Raw genomic sequence first — 14,378 nt, forward strand, 5'->3', positions numbered from 1 at the left:
TGCACGAAAGTGAATGTATTGATCTCCCCTTGTTTGTTTTTTGTGCTAGTCTTCTCAATCCACTTATAACAATTATTAGTTATACCAATTGGATTTCCTTGGCACTTTGATATTGTTAGGTGGACAGAACTGTGTGATGTGGTGATCTGGGTGTATGACATTTTTCGAGAGAATGTGGAATAATTTTTAGATGACCAAATATTAACTGTAAATACCAGGCTACATACTGTGTGTTTGGCTCGCATGTTCTCAGGAGCCTGGATCATGGATCGGCAAGTTTTCTGACCATGCTAAAAAAAGTGCTGCAGGGCCCCTTCAGCCTTTTCAGAGCCAATAAAGTACATACCGAGCGAGCACATGCAAAATGGAAAGTTAAATACACATGCATCCATGTTTTTTAGAAACACATATTTCTTTTTTCTCATTTCTCTTGCTTGGCATGTCCGGCCACACTGCAGAAATTGTTTTCATGAGCAGCTGTCTTTCCTTTTTTCGTTTTTTTTTTCTTAATGCCTTGCTACAATGGTGAAACAGCTATCACTCGTGCATCCAGTTTCGCATAGGCCCTCAGCAGCTAGTTTTTGTCCTATGGTCAGTTTCCACTTCTTGCACCTGCAAAACTGATCTTTGGTTTCCCATCACTCAAAGGGTGAACACTCTGTCACTTAGTGCTCCCCAAGTACGATCAGACCTGTTTGCACTCAGGCTGTAGAAAAAAAAGACTAAAAGAAGAAAGAAAAAAGGAGCACGACCATCTTCCGCAAAAACAGGTAAAAAACCCTGGAAGGAAGCAGGGTATGAACGCCAAAAACAGGAAATGAGGAAGAGGGGCTCCGAAACAAGGAGACGCCTCCAAGCGATGGAGAAGAGAAGACGTTGTTGTATTGATTGTGAATATAGTGAGTTATTTCCTTGTTCCCACAGCTTTCTCGTGTGACTTTCTGACGAGTTTCTGTCGAACTAAGCGTAATGAAAAGTTTTCAATAAATGGTGCCAAAACCCGGGATGAAAGGCATTGTCTGAGAGGTGCGCAACAGCCCACGAGAAAGAAGAAAGGAAAGCGTCATAAAGAAACTCAAGGCAAAAAGAAGGACCCAGCAGCGGCAAAGTAGCATCATCATTAGAGAGGCTACTACAGCATTAGAAGATGCAGACATCCTGCAACTATCGGCTCTTCTACAAATACTGGAAGCGAAGAACAACGAACTACGAAAAGTGAACACCAACTAGGAAAGCTGCCCCTTCCATCCCCCGACGACATCTTCGAAGAAGACTACGCCAAATAGGTGCAGTACGACGACAGAGTGAACAACACTATGGGTCTGCTTAAGGCAAAAATTACAGCTTGTGTCACAACTGGTGCTTCAACAAGAAACTTACAAACAACACAGCCAATGCAAACGATGCCTATAAACTAGAACAAAGCGAGCTCAGTGCTTGCTGCCATATTGAAAAGCGCGTGGCACCATCTGTTGCAAGCGCGGTGAAGCAACACCCTCAACTGCCACGCGAGCAGACGCTCTGCAAATCAAGCGCAAAACTTCACAACCCGAGTGCAGCTGCAATCATGTTTCGCGCTGTTCCTGTGCTGAAATTTGGTGCTGATTTCGTGTGAAACGTCAATGAGACCTTTCTCGACAGTCCCGAGTGTCTGCAGCACGTGCATTGCAGACTGCAGAAGCAACTTCATCAGGTACATATTATCCGACTGGAAGAAACACGAACAGCGTTAACTGCGGTGTGCCTTGGCTGTGACAAGCCAGAATTTGTGCTGTAAGCTGGCGTCAAAGTAGCGCTAGAATCTGGCTCCAATTTACACTCATGCACCACATGTGTATAAATTGCCAGTCCTGCCAGGCACTCGGAACACACAAGCGGTGCAAAAGAGCCAGCCAGAACAAGATTTTAAAATGCTACGGTGACAAATGAGCACATGTAGATTCACCTAGCGAGAGTCAAGGCATGACACAGTTCGACTAAGTCGAAAGACATGCTTCCCGCGCCGTTCACATCTCTTTTCATTGCGATAGTAGGCCGTTACAGTTGTAATAAACATGCGCGGCGCGTGCATCCATGCGTGAGTCATAATACATATATCCTATCATTGACATGCAGCCTGCGAAAGAGTACGGCAATAGCTTTGTGCCGCATACTACAGGCATACTGAATGCAAATCGCTGCTGTAAAGTGGAACAGCTGGAGTCGCGCTTGAATGAATGCAATAGGTATACTTACTCGTACACTTCACTGGGCTTGATTGCGATTATATCCTATAGGACGGCCAAGCTCAGCGTTTTTCGTTGTGAACGGAAATCTGTTCAATCCCAAAACAACACACCGGCACAACTCCCGCGATGCACTGTGAACTTCACAAGCAGTGCTCTGCAATCTCTTCCTCTTGCACTGGTTGTTGTCGCATCAGATGATAGCGCAGTGGTGCCCAGATGACATTTTATAAGCAGGCGCAGTGTGAACAGGCACTTTTTGGCATTTTTAAACTCCCACAGCCACTGCATGCCATGCTAGCGAGGCGCGCCGTGACAGTTGCAAACAAATTATGGTGTCTCTGTGAGCAAGAATATACCGCCGAAGGCGCCTGGGTGCGAGGTAGGCGTGCTCTCGTCTCTACAAGTCCAACAGCATGGAATCAAGCTACCGAAGCTGCGCATGGAGACCTTTGGGGGTGAGCTGGCCTCTTGCAAGCCTTTTGGGAGTGTTTTAAGCAGGCAGTTCACGACATAACAGCCTATCAAAGTCGCAAAAGTTTCAATACTTAAGGTCTCTTCTCACGGGACTAGCGATGGCCGCCATCAGGGGGCTGCAGGCAACAGAAGCATGTTACAAGGTTGCTATAGACATACTACAGCGTAGATAGAGACAAAGAGCGGATCCAACAAGAGTATCTCGGAAAACTAAGGGCACTTCCTCGAGTATCTTCATCAGCTGACGTAAGGGGACTGCGTCAATTGTTTGACCACGTACAGATGCACATTTGTGGTCTGTGAGGACTATGAGTTAATGCATCTACATACTCTGCGATGTTATGTGACATAATCTTGTCATCGCTTCTGGAAGACATGATAGCAGAGTTACACGACAAGCAAGCCAAGCCAGCAAGCCTAACATGTCCACAGTCCAGTTGGAAGGACAAGAGTCGTCTTCCCCTAGTGCAATGGCAACCGGCGTCGACGGAAAGCTTTCCAAAATTCTCGACTTTCTCCTTCTTAAAACAGAGAGCAGGGAGCAGTGCAGGGAGGTGCCACAGTTCCCGATGGAGAACAGTAAAGCAAAGTTCCCGATGGAGAACAGTAAAGCAAAGCTGAAATTCCTCGAAAATCACGAAAGACGCCAGCCACCTCGAAAGCCAAGTGCGGCCGTTCTTCGCACGCACCCGGAGCGGGTGATGAGGCGTTTCTTTTGCGAGTCAGGGGAACACGAAACCAAAGCTTGCACAGTTCCCGAAACCGAAGCTTGCACAGCAGCGAGGCGCTGCTTTCGATGCACAGTTGGGGGCACAAGTCAAGGCAGTGTAAAAAAAAAGTAAACTGCATTCACTGCAATAAAAGCCATGCCTCCTCCGTATGCAACCCCGACTGGAAAGCAACAGAAGTTAAGGAGGTACTCGCAACTAACGTGCAAGCAGCCTCAAAAGAAGAAAAAGTAAAGGAAGTTGCCCTCCAAACGTTTCGTACTCTGGCTCTTGGCGAAAGTAATTGGGGCTACCTCCGAGGTGTCACAGGCAGCGGCAGCCGAAGGACTTTTATTCAAGAAGATATTTTCAGAACACTCAACTTGAGGACGCTTGGAACCACCCACTTTCACCTAAACACTTTCGGCAGCCAAAGCCTAATGCCCAAAGTCGCCGTGTGGTTGAACTACGTGTTTGGAGTCGCTGCACTGGAAAAGAAACGACTATAGAAGCTGTCGAGGGGTCGTTCATCAGTAAGGACATTCTCCCAGTTCCAGTAAGGACATTCTCCCAGTTTCCGTGGAACATACTTTCGTACAGCAGCTGGAGAAAGAGGGGCCATAATTGCACACAGAGTTTTTGATGAGGACATGCCAGCCATCCCAGGAATCGGAGTGTTAATTGGAGCTTACCACCTCTGGAAGTTCCTAACTGGGGAAGTTCAATATTGCAATGAAAACCAGGGGCAGGCAGCTATCAAGACAACATTCGGTTGGACGTTCCAAGGGCTTTTCAGCATGAGCACCAGCTTTGTTGTGGCATCAAATGTCTGCATTTTAAAGATCGGCGTGGACATATTAGATGACGTGGAATCGACACTTTAGTTTTTTGGAAATAGGACGCCATAGGCATCTTAGATGAAGCTCAAAATCAAAACATTGAGCAGAAAGGTATTGCAAAAATAAAGAAATTTGGGCGATATGAGATAGCATCGCCGTGGAAGAAAGAGCCAACAGATCTAGCAGACAACAGGAATATGGCAGTGCAAAGGCTAAGAAAATTGACAAAGAAATTGTGCCTCAACAAAGAACTCGCTCAGAAATATGACGAAGCAATTAGAGCATACCCGGAATCGGGCTATGCAGAACACGTGACGGAGTCAACGTTACAGAATTTACAACATGCCTCACCAGCCAGTGATTCGGAATGACTAGACTACAACAAAACTAAGAGTGGTATTCGATGCCTCATTACATGACCCTGGAAAATTCTCATTGAATGAGCATCTTGAAAAAGGCCCAAACCTCATCAGAGACTTGGGGCAAATGCTGCTGTGTTTTTGTCTGCACAAAGTGGCGCTCGTAGCAGATATAAAAAAGGCATTTCTCCGAATCGAAGTGCAACCAGAGCATAGAGATGCATTGAGATCTTTATGGTATAGTTTCACAACACTGAATGTGGACGACTTGCCAGATATTTAGGAATGGAGAATGGCAAGAGTGCCATTTGGCACGACGGCAAGCCCGTATCTGCTGACTGCCCCCATTCTCCAACATGTTGGGAAACAGACAGGTGGGCTCCAGAAAACAGTGGCCATACTCAAAGATTCATTTCACGTGGACGACTTGGTAACCGGCGCCGACACAGTAAAAAAAAGCACTAAAGATTGCCGCAGACAGCAAAGAAGTAATGAAAGATGCCAGTATGCACATGCGAAAGTGGTCGTCGAACTCAAGATAGGTGCGTGAGGAACTTCAGGAAGGCAAATCTCAAGACCAAGATGAAGTACTGAAAGTATTGGGTTTGCCATGGATGCCTACAGATGACTCCATGACAGTATCGATAGGTGCAGTGCTGAATGCTATCAACACAGGCGTCATCTCGAAGCGGGTGGTGTTATAGGCATCTGCTTGAGTGTTTGATCCTTTGGAATTATTCACCCCATTCGTGGTGACAGCTAAGGTGCTTTTCCAGAAACTTTGGGAGAGAGGACTGGGATGGGATCAACAGCTTCCCGAAGACCTGGCGAAATTACGGAAAGATGTATAAGGACATTCCCAGCCTACGAGAGCTCTGGTTCCCGCGCTACATTGCGCCCAGTCAAACAACCTCATGAGAGCTCCACATTTTCTGTGATGCATGCCTGAGAGCATACGGAGCCTGCGCTTATCTGCAAACAGAAAAATACAACGAAGGGGTTAGTGTGAATCTCATCTTTGCCAAATCTCGAGTGTCTCCCCTCAAGACAATCTCTTTGCCACGACTTGAGTTGATGGCAGCAATAATTGGGGCTCGAATGGCTGTTTACCTACAGGATGTAATAGGCTGACCAATCCCAGTGTGTCTGTGGTCCAACTCCACCGTAACACTCTTTTGGATTAAGAGCACAGCCAAAGAATGGAAGCCATTCGTAGAGAACCGCGTCAGGGAAATACAAAGTGTCCTTGAAGAAAATTCTCGGCCGTCAGTCTCACCTTTGAAGAACTTCTGGCAAAACTGACTGACATAGAGGCTACCATCAACTCACGTCCACTGACGTATGATGGACAAGAGCCCGGAGAGGAATCGATTCCGACTCCATTTTATCTGTTAACAAGAAATCGATTGATCAGTTTACCAGAAGCAAGGGCCGTGGCAATCACTTTATCGACTATAGCGGACATTGGTAGGCATTGGCGGCATCGTCGATCACTAATAGGTGCTTTCTGGAAGCAATGGCATAAAGAATACCTGCTACAGTTGTGGTCCGCTCACACAATTTCATCCAGTGAAACCAATGGTCATCTTGGATGTCTGGTCATCTTGCATGAGGACCACTCACAGACACATGTGGAAAACTGGCAGTGTTTCGGAGGTGTTTAAAGGGCGTGATGGAGCCGTGCGGTCTTGCATAGTCTCAAGGTGCTTTTCAGTAAGGCCGTTCGGCGATCAGTACAACTTCTATATTCTCTGGAGACGAACCTAAAATGAGCGGCACTAATTTGGGGGAGAGGATCCAGAAAAAAGACCCACCCAAAAAAGAGATAAGGAGCGCGACTATCTTCCACAAAAACAGGCAAAGAAACCCTGGAAGGAAGCGGGGTACAAATGATGAAAACCGGAAACAAGGAAGGGGGGGCTCCCAACGGGGAGACGGAGGGTCGGTGGCTCAAAAGGAGGAGATGCGACCAAGCGATGGAGAAGAGAAGACGTATTGATTGTGAACATAGTTATTTCTTTGTTACCACAGTTCTCTCGTGTGACTTTCTGACGAGTTTCTGTCTAGCAAAGCGTAATGAAAAGTATTTAACACACAGGCGCTCACTTACAGAACACAAACAATGCCACAATGATTGTGTTTCCAGTTTTAAAAACTCACAAAAACAAATTCAGTCTCACTGGCTATTGAGACGAAGGATTATTCCGAGTTCTCCCTCGTTTTGCTTTCTAAACGCACAGACAACCGTAGTTTTTTTTTTTTTTCTCCGGTGTGCCTCCCCATGAAGTTCACTTACACCATGAAAGTGCACGCTGATTCCTCTTCAGAAGTGCGTCTAGCGGCATACTATAGTATGCTTATTTTTGTATCTCTGTGAATTATATTTATTGACAAGAGACATTTTTTTTTTTTAATTTGTATAAGCTACTATTAGCGATTCCTCTTGTTACTTATGAATAAACCATATGCACATCATAACAACAAACTTCTTTTGTCACATTACTGTCGCCCCAAAAAAAATTTGACAATTTTTTCGAAAGCAATTTGTTTGAATTTAAATTAGTAAAAAAATAAATAAAAGTGATCCAGTCATATTTGGCAACAAAAATAATATGACCCTTAAGGTTGAATGCACATGCATGCACACAAGATGCATTTGTACGTATGTGATTATACGTATGTGATTTATGGCATTGCTGTAGCCCCGAGAAACAATGAAAACTCATGCCAACACCTTCTGTCCCATACTAGTCCAATACTAATTCTCTATGTTCTCCGTTGATACACATATTTTTCATGACCTAGCTTCACCAAATTTTAATGTACAGTGGAATTTCGATTAGTATACGTCTCGTGATTTCGCGACAACCCGCATTTATCAACGCAGTTTTCCGCAGACTTCATATCTGCTGACGACTTTCCGATTCTGTCGCAAAAAAACAAACTAACAAACAAGAACACTCTATTCAAATCGACCATCGAGCAAATGTTCACAAGTGCGAAATGAGAACTTACGTTCCCCTAGTTTGACGAATAAAAAAGTAGAGAGAGGGGATGTCTTCTTAGAATGGAAAATTTATTCTCCTTAGGTTCATGTACTTCTGCATATGCCTCGACTGCGTGTGTATCTAGGTTCGTTATCTAGACAAGCTCTATGCACACAGTAGCTTCAGCTGGCCAAAAAACATCTCCGAGATCCTAACAATGCCATGTTTTTGGTGCATGAACACTTTTCCTTGTCGAAATACAGCTGCTCACCGGCCTTTGTCGTACTTGCAGTCACAAGCTACACCACGCAAAAGGGCACGACACAGCTACTTTTCACAGTGCGAGATACCTTCCACTTGACCGACGTCAACGTTCATGTTAACAGCGGGACGTCACTTGTTGCACTGCACAAGGCAACAAATTACAATGCGCACAGCTCAGCCGCACACTAAGGCATTCTACGCAAACTCTTGATATGTCACCATTATGTGATGATGCCATGTCCGGCTCAACTGACGGGAAGCTGTTGGCAACGTGGTTTCGGTTTCATTTTCACATGCAAGAAATTTTTGGACTTGATTTATCTGGAGAAAGATGCGTGTTGGATTCAATTTTTCAAAGTCGAGAATAAAGATTCCCTCACACTTCCTTCAACAAAGTAATGCCGTGATTGGCAAGAATAATTTAATCTACCATCCTTGAAGCACCACAAGGTCATGCCGTGGGCTTAATCAGGCGGTCTCTACCGGTTCTTTACACAAGGCCCGGTGACACTGGCTACATTCTTAGTTTTTCGATTAGACGATGCCCGAGTAACATTGTCAATATACCTGTTTTGCATGGTCCCCTGAAATTCGTACAATCGGGGTTCCACTGTACATGTAATATGTAAACAAGTATTCTCCTGGGAACAGATTTCACAGAACCTTTTATAAACTTTTTTTAAATGGATTGGAAATTTGTCAACTGAAGGAACTTTTCTCAAATGATTGCATTTGGCTCAATTGGAAAATTTTATAATTGGGACACTCCTGCTGAAACAAAGCCCACTATGTTTACTTTAGCATGTGTCTTTATATTAACTGCACTCATGATTTCCCAATACTAGGCCATCTTACCTGAACATTCCAAGCTGCCTGCAACACTATTGCAGAATTCGGATGATTGCTGAGAAACACAAATACAAGGTTTGTCAACAGTTCCTGACGAAACCCTTGCATGGGTCCCTGAAAGCATATATTTGCATATTATAAGAAATTCAGACACGCAAGTTAACCTGCAAATATATTAAATTTGGACTTACCATAGCTTGTAGAAGCCCAAGCATCAGCAAGTCGGGACAATGTTGAACGGGATATTTGAACAAGTCATGTACATGTGATGAGTACTGCACTTTCTCTGACAAGTTCAGAAGAGTTTCTACAAGATCCAAAGACTTCCTGCATAAAAAAAAAAGCTCTTAGAATTTATGCTGACATATAACAGAATTTTTGTTCTTAAAACGAAAGTTTTGCTAACCAATTGGCTATGTCTCTGTTGTCATCTTCAGGAAGTGCCTTCAAAATATCCATCGACACTGGCCGGTACTTGTAGTCGATCAGGCAAACAATGTCAGAATTTTTCATAATCTGGTGGAATAACGACAGCTGCAAAGTAATAAAAATTGCCATGTATAAATGTGTCACCCCCCATACAGTTCGCTATTATACTATCCTAGGCAAGTTGATGTGCTATGGGCATACAGTTCACCATTGAATGTGGGAAAACATAGGGCATCAACAACCTTTGCCGCTTACTCTAAGCCCATGCTGAGCAATCTAAGACGTAGCTGCCGAAAAAAAAGCAGTTAAACTGGGAAACCAAACTTGACAGCTGTGTGAATAGCAAAATTTTTGTTGCAAAGCGAATTCAAATACAGAAGTGTGAGTACGACTAGAATATTGTTTAAATATTTCTAGAATATTATTGTGATACTCCAAAGCGAAATCACAAAAAAAATGGTGGACCCTTAAACTTTGACTACGAGCTTATCCTGTCCCTAGCAGTGTTGCGGAATGGGCACCTCTATTCCATTCCCATTACATTTTGGAAAATTGCAACTTGACGCAATACAATTCTCTTCAATTTCTTGGAATGAAAAAACAGCCCATTTCCGGAGCGGGAATGGGCTAAGCAGGTCAATTCTATTCCTTCAATTACTCAACGTAGGAAAGGCATATCTCGATAGCTTTATCTAACTAAGAAAGATTGTAACAACATAATGTTGACGTCATTAGATAAGAACTGCAAAACTACGCTAAACATGTTACCACGGTCGAGGGATAGTAGCTTGGTCACTTATCTCGTGCCGTACAACCACACCACTATACGGGCAGTTCTCCCGCTACCTATATTTGCATGATCAGCACAATCTTAAAAAGAGTCAGTAAACAGTTGGAAACACAATTTCTAACGCATTTTACTACCTTGTGTAGTACAACCACACCACTATAGAGGCAGTTCTCTTGCCGCCTACCCATGATATTTGCATAATCAGCACGATCTTAAAAAAATGTTAGTAAACAGTAGGCAACGCATGCGTTTACTTGTTTCGAGCGTATTTTACTACCTTTCATCATCATCATTTATTGAACCCTTAAAGGCCCTTTGCGGGGTATTACATAAGGGGGAGGCAAAATCACAATTCAACAGATGCATGATTGTCAATGGTACAAAGCATAATCGAAAGTGAACTACATGATAAAAAAACAATGTCAACAGCAAGAAAAATATATATATACGTGGAAGAAAACGGCAACAATTGTAAATTAACTAACATATCAAGTGATTTGTGATTAGCTGTTTAAATTTTAAGGGGTTTTGTTCGTGCACTATGGATTCAGGCAGGTTATTCCAGTCTTCAATGGCAGTAGGTAAAAATGATTTATTGAAAGCGTTAGTTGAACCATGTAAGCTCTGTAAACATAGGGAGTTAAAGAGGCGACGCGATGAACGGGCAGGAGGTAGAAGAACGGTATTGCGTTGCGACGGGAAATTATGGTATAGTTTGTGCAGAAGGCAGAGCCGAGTGACTTTGTGGCGAATTTCTAGAGGAGGAAGGTTGAGGGATAGTTTGATACTGGTAATACTTAAGCGAGAACTGTATTGTGAGGTGATGAATCTAGCAGCGCGATTTTGAATTGCTTCTAATGCGTCGATTAGGTAATTTTGGTGAGCGCTTCAAATAGCAGAAGCATATTCAAGTTTAGTACGCGTGAAGGTTTCGCAAGCTAATTTTCGGATTTGCGGTGAGCAGGACGTAAGCGATCTTTTAATGTAGCCAAGTGATTTTGCTGAAGCGGTGACTAGTTGTTCTATGTGCTCGGACCATGTTAGTTTACTTGTTATTATTACGCCAAGATAACGATAGGAGTCGACCTGGGTTAAGGGTTGGAAGTTCACAGAATACTGAAAAAAAAAGTTAGTGCGCTTGCGCGAAACTTGCATGAATTTACATTTTTGTGTATTAAGCTGCATTAGCCACCGCGAGCACCAATTATGTATGTTAGACAAGTCATTCTGGAGTGTAATTTGGTCAGTGCAACATGAGATGCGACGGTAAAGCTCACAATCGTCTGCAAAAAGGCGGATGGAGGATGAAATTTTGTCTGAAATATCATTAATGAAGATTATAAACAAAAGAGGCCCAAGAACGGAACCTTGCGGTACACCGGAAACTACATCAACATGGGTTGAGTCATTATTCGCGACAACAGTATACTGAACACGACCGGTTAGAAAATTTTCAATCCAAGTACACCGGAAACTACATCAACATGGGTTGAGTCATTATTCGCGACAACAGTATACTGAACACGACCGGTTAGAAAATTTTCAATCCAAGATAGGGCTAGGGGTCTATACTGAGACAAGAAAGTTTACTTATTAGACGGCGGTGGGGAACAGGGTCGAAAGCTTTGGATAAGTCGAGGTATATTACGTCTGTTTGAAAAGAAGAGTCTAGGTTAAAATGAAGGACAATAGAAAATTCGTACAGCTGTGTCTCGCACGACAGTCCACGCCGGAACCCGTGCTGGTTAGAAAAAAAGAAGGAATTTTGGTCCGGATGAGTTGCAATGTGGGAGTAGATTATGTGTTCTAGCAGCTTGCAGGCAATGCATGTTAACGAAATAGGACGATAGTTTGAGGTGTCTGAAGGGCTTCCTGATTTGGGCACGAGGGTGACTTTACTTATCTTCCAGTCTTTAGGAATAAAACCAGTGTCAAGGGATTGGTTAAAAATAAATTGTAGGATAAGACTGGATATTATTTTTGTGCTTTTCAGAATTTTAGCGGGTATATTGTCTGGGCCAGGGGAACTCAAGAATTTAAGGTTGTCGATTAGATTTGCTATTCCTTCGCTTGTAACAAAAATGCGTGGTATCTGCGGGAAGTCTCTGGGCGGCAAGGACGGAACATCGGTGGAGGGTTCATGCGTGAATATAGATGAAAAATGGGAAGTCATGATTTCGGCGGAGTCAGTGGCGGAAACGGCCGAACCATCGGGATTAGTAAATGGCAAGCTTTGAGCATCGCTGTTTTTAGGAGACAAATACTTCCAAAATTTTTGTGGGTTATCGCGCAAAATGCCGAGGAGATCATGACCGAAGAATTGCCTTTTTGCATTTTTTAACAGTGAAGAGTCCTCACGCAAGCATGTGCGATACTTTTCCCATTTAACAGGAGATTTCGATAACTGCGGCCTCTCTTTACTATAGCCAGCAGCTAGTAAAGCTTGAAGCATTTGCTGTTACTAACCAGAATTGCTTTCTTGGTACATTGAATTAGGTAACTACTAAGCCACATTTGTTACCAGTTCTCTCGTAAATACCACCGTGAATCTTTTAGTAATCGTGACACTCTTGTGAAAAATTTAGACCAATCTTAATTTGGTCGATTACTTTGAAATAAAAATTCCGTGCTAAGTAATGACACACACATATAGATGGGCAGACGATTTGTACAAAACATTCATTGTTTTTCTAATTCCGTGGCTTCAAACCAGTACATAGTGTGTGATTTTAAAGTAGGAGCATAACTAGCCTTCGAACGGCTGCTACAGTACACGATACCAGCTAAGTGTTGATATTCTATGTACGTGTTTGCGTGTATGTCCTCGTCTGTGATTCGTTTATGCTTCTGTGTATGTTGCTGTAATGCATACTTGCCATGGCAATCACATGAAGTAATTAGTGGCCACTAATTAATCTACATGAACAATTGCACATTGCTTATTATCCTATATATACTTCTGTAATTAAATTACCTTGATGTGGCGATGTACATGCACATATAAACATCCGATAAATAAAAATTCAGTAATGTATTTGAGTCAGCCCTATTCATGAACTACTTTGCAAACTAGCAAGTTTCACTAATCAGCATTTTACTGATTAAGTGCTTTTTGTGACAAGTAATTGAATGAAATGTGGGGTTTGATGTCCCAAAACCATCATATGATTAAGAGAGACGTCGTAGTGGAGGGCTCCGGATATTTTGACCACCAGGGTTTTTTAACGTGCACCCAAGTCTGAGCACATGGGCCTACAGCATTTTCGTCTCCATTGAAAATGCAGTTGCCGCAGCCGGGATTCGATCCCGCGACCTGCGGGCCAGCTTCCGAGTACCTTAACCACGACGGGGCATTTGTGACAAGTAAACAGACATTATTTAGTTAGCAGGCCTTTTTCCAAAGTGTGCATGTTTAAACCAATGATGTTTTAATATTGTTTAAGCTTAAATGCGTTGAAGCTAAAATAACGGCATAGTGAATCATCACGTAGGGATTAGGGGAGGCCTTGCCTTGGTTATGTGGGATCTGCCGCTTTGGCTGGCTACCCGAACCAATGCTTTCGAATATCTATTCTATCTCTCTCTGTACGGTTCATCTTGTACAGCAGTTCAACGCACACACAGTTCACACAGCACACAGTTCATCGTGTACAAATGTGTGCTGTGCTTACCTAGAGACTATTGCGATTGAGTTTCAGGCAATGGCGCCCATGTGTGTAGGCATGCGGGACAATATTGCAAAAAAAGGGGGGGGGGGGGTAATATGTGGTGAGACTGCGTGCAAGCTGGTAATATGTGGCGTGAATATGCATCACAACTTAGAGAAGCACTTTTTCAAATATGCGTCCGAGTCACCATCTGTGGCAGAAGCAAAAACAAAGTAAAGGATGGGGAGACAGCAGGCAGCTGATGCATCACCCAGGGGAAAAACCTTACAACGTGAAAGATGGGTATGCCACCTCCGTATAGTCCAGCAATACTATAGTGAACTAAACAGGGCTAGTGGGATGAGTGGAGAGCGAAAGCAAGGAGCGGCGGCGAGGCGAAACACACAGAAATCTTCGTGCGTAGTGTGGTGGCGCCACTGTGCCTTTTTCCTAAAGCCTCAGCCCAGCAACGTGTGTTTGACAGCAGGCACTGAAGATTGGAAATGCTTGTGCGTGGTATTTTTGGTGGTGTTATTAAAGTAACGCCAAGTTAGATAGGAGAACCTTGACGGAAGAATTATTCTTTTGAGCAAGGTTGTAAGACTGGGTATACCAGAATGAAACTGCTGCCATCTGACTACACTAAATGACTGGGGTGGACGTTTGTGCGCTTCACAAGATTTGTAGTACAGGGCTGGGCAGTATCGAGATTCAGTAGTATCTCAGAGATACCTTCAGTTCCTGTATCGACATACATTTGAAAAACGTACTTGTATTGCAGTAGTGAAATACTTTTCCTTTGTAT

General features: G+C 43.5%; 1 protein-coding gene across 2 annotated transcripts in view; it reads right to left on the reverse strand.

Annotated features, from left to right (window-relative positions):
• Not1 (CCR4-NOT transcription complex subunit 1) overlaps positions 1–14,378 on the reverse strand; it is a 206,566-nt gene that overhangs the window by 133,958 nt on the left and 58,230 nt on the right. For both annotated transcript variants that reach the window (XM_075877698.1, XM_075877697.1), the window contains exons 10-12: positions 9,114–9,241; positions 8,899–9,034; positions 8,714–8,821 (exon numbers count right to left, since the gene is read on the reverse strand). In XM_075877698.1, coding sequence (XP_075733813.1) covers positions 8,714–8,821; positions 8,899–9,034; positions 9,114–9,241 — 372 coding nt within the window. The remainder of the gene's footprint in view (positions 1–8,713; positions 8,822–8,898; positions 9,035–9,113; positions 9,242–14,378) is intronic.

This window comes from Rhipicephalus microplus, chromosome X, assembly GCF_043290135.1.
Source record: "Rhipicephalus microplus isolate Deutch F79 chromosome X, USDA_Rmic, whole genome shotgun sequence".
NCBI classification, from domain to species: domain Eukaryota; kingdom Metazoa; phylum Arthropoda; class Arachnida; order Ixodida; family Ixodidae; genus Rhipicephalus; species Rhipicephalus microplus.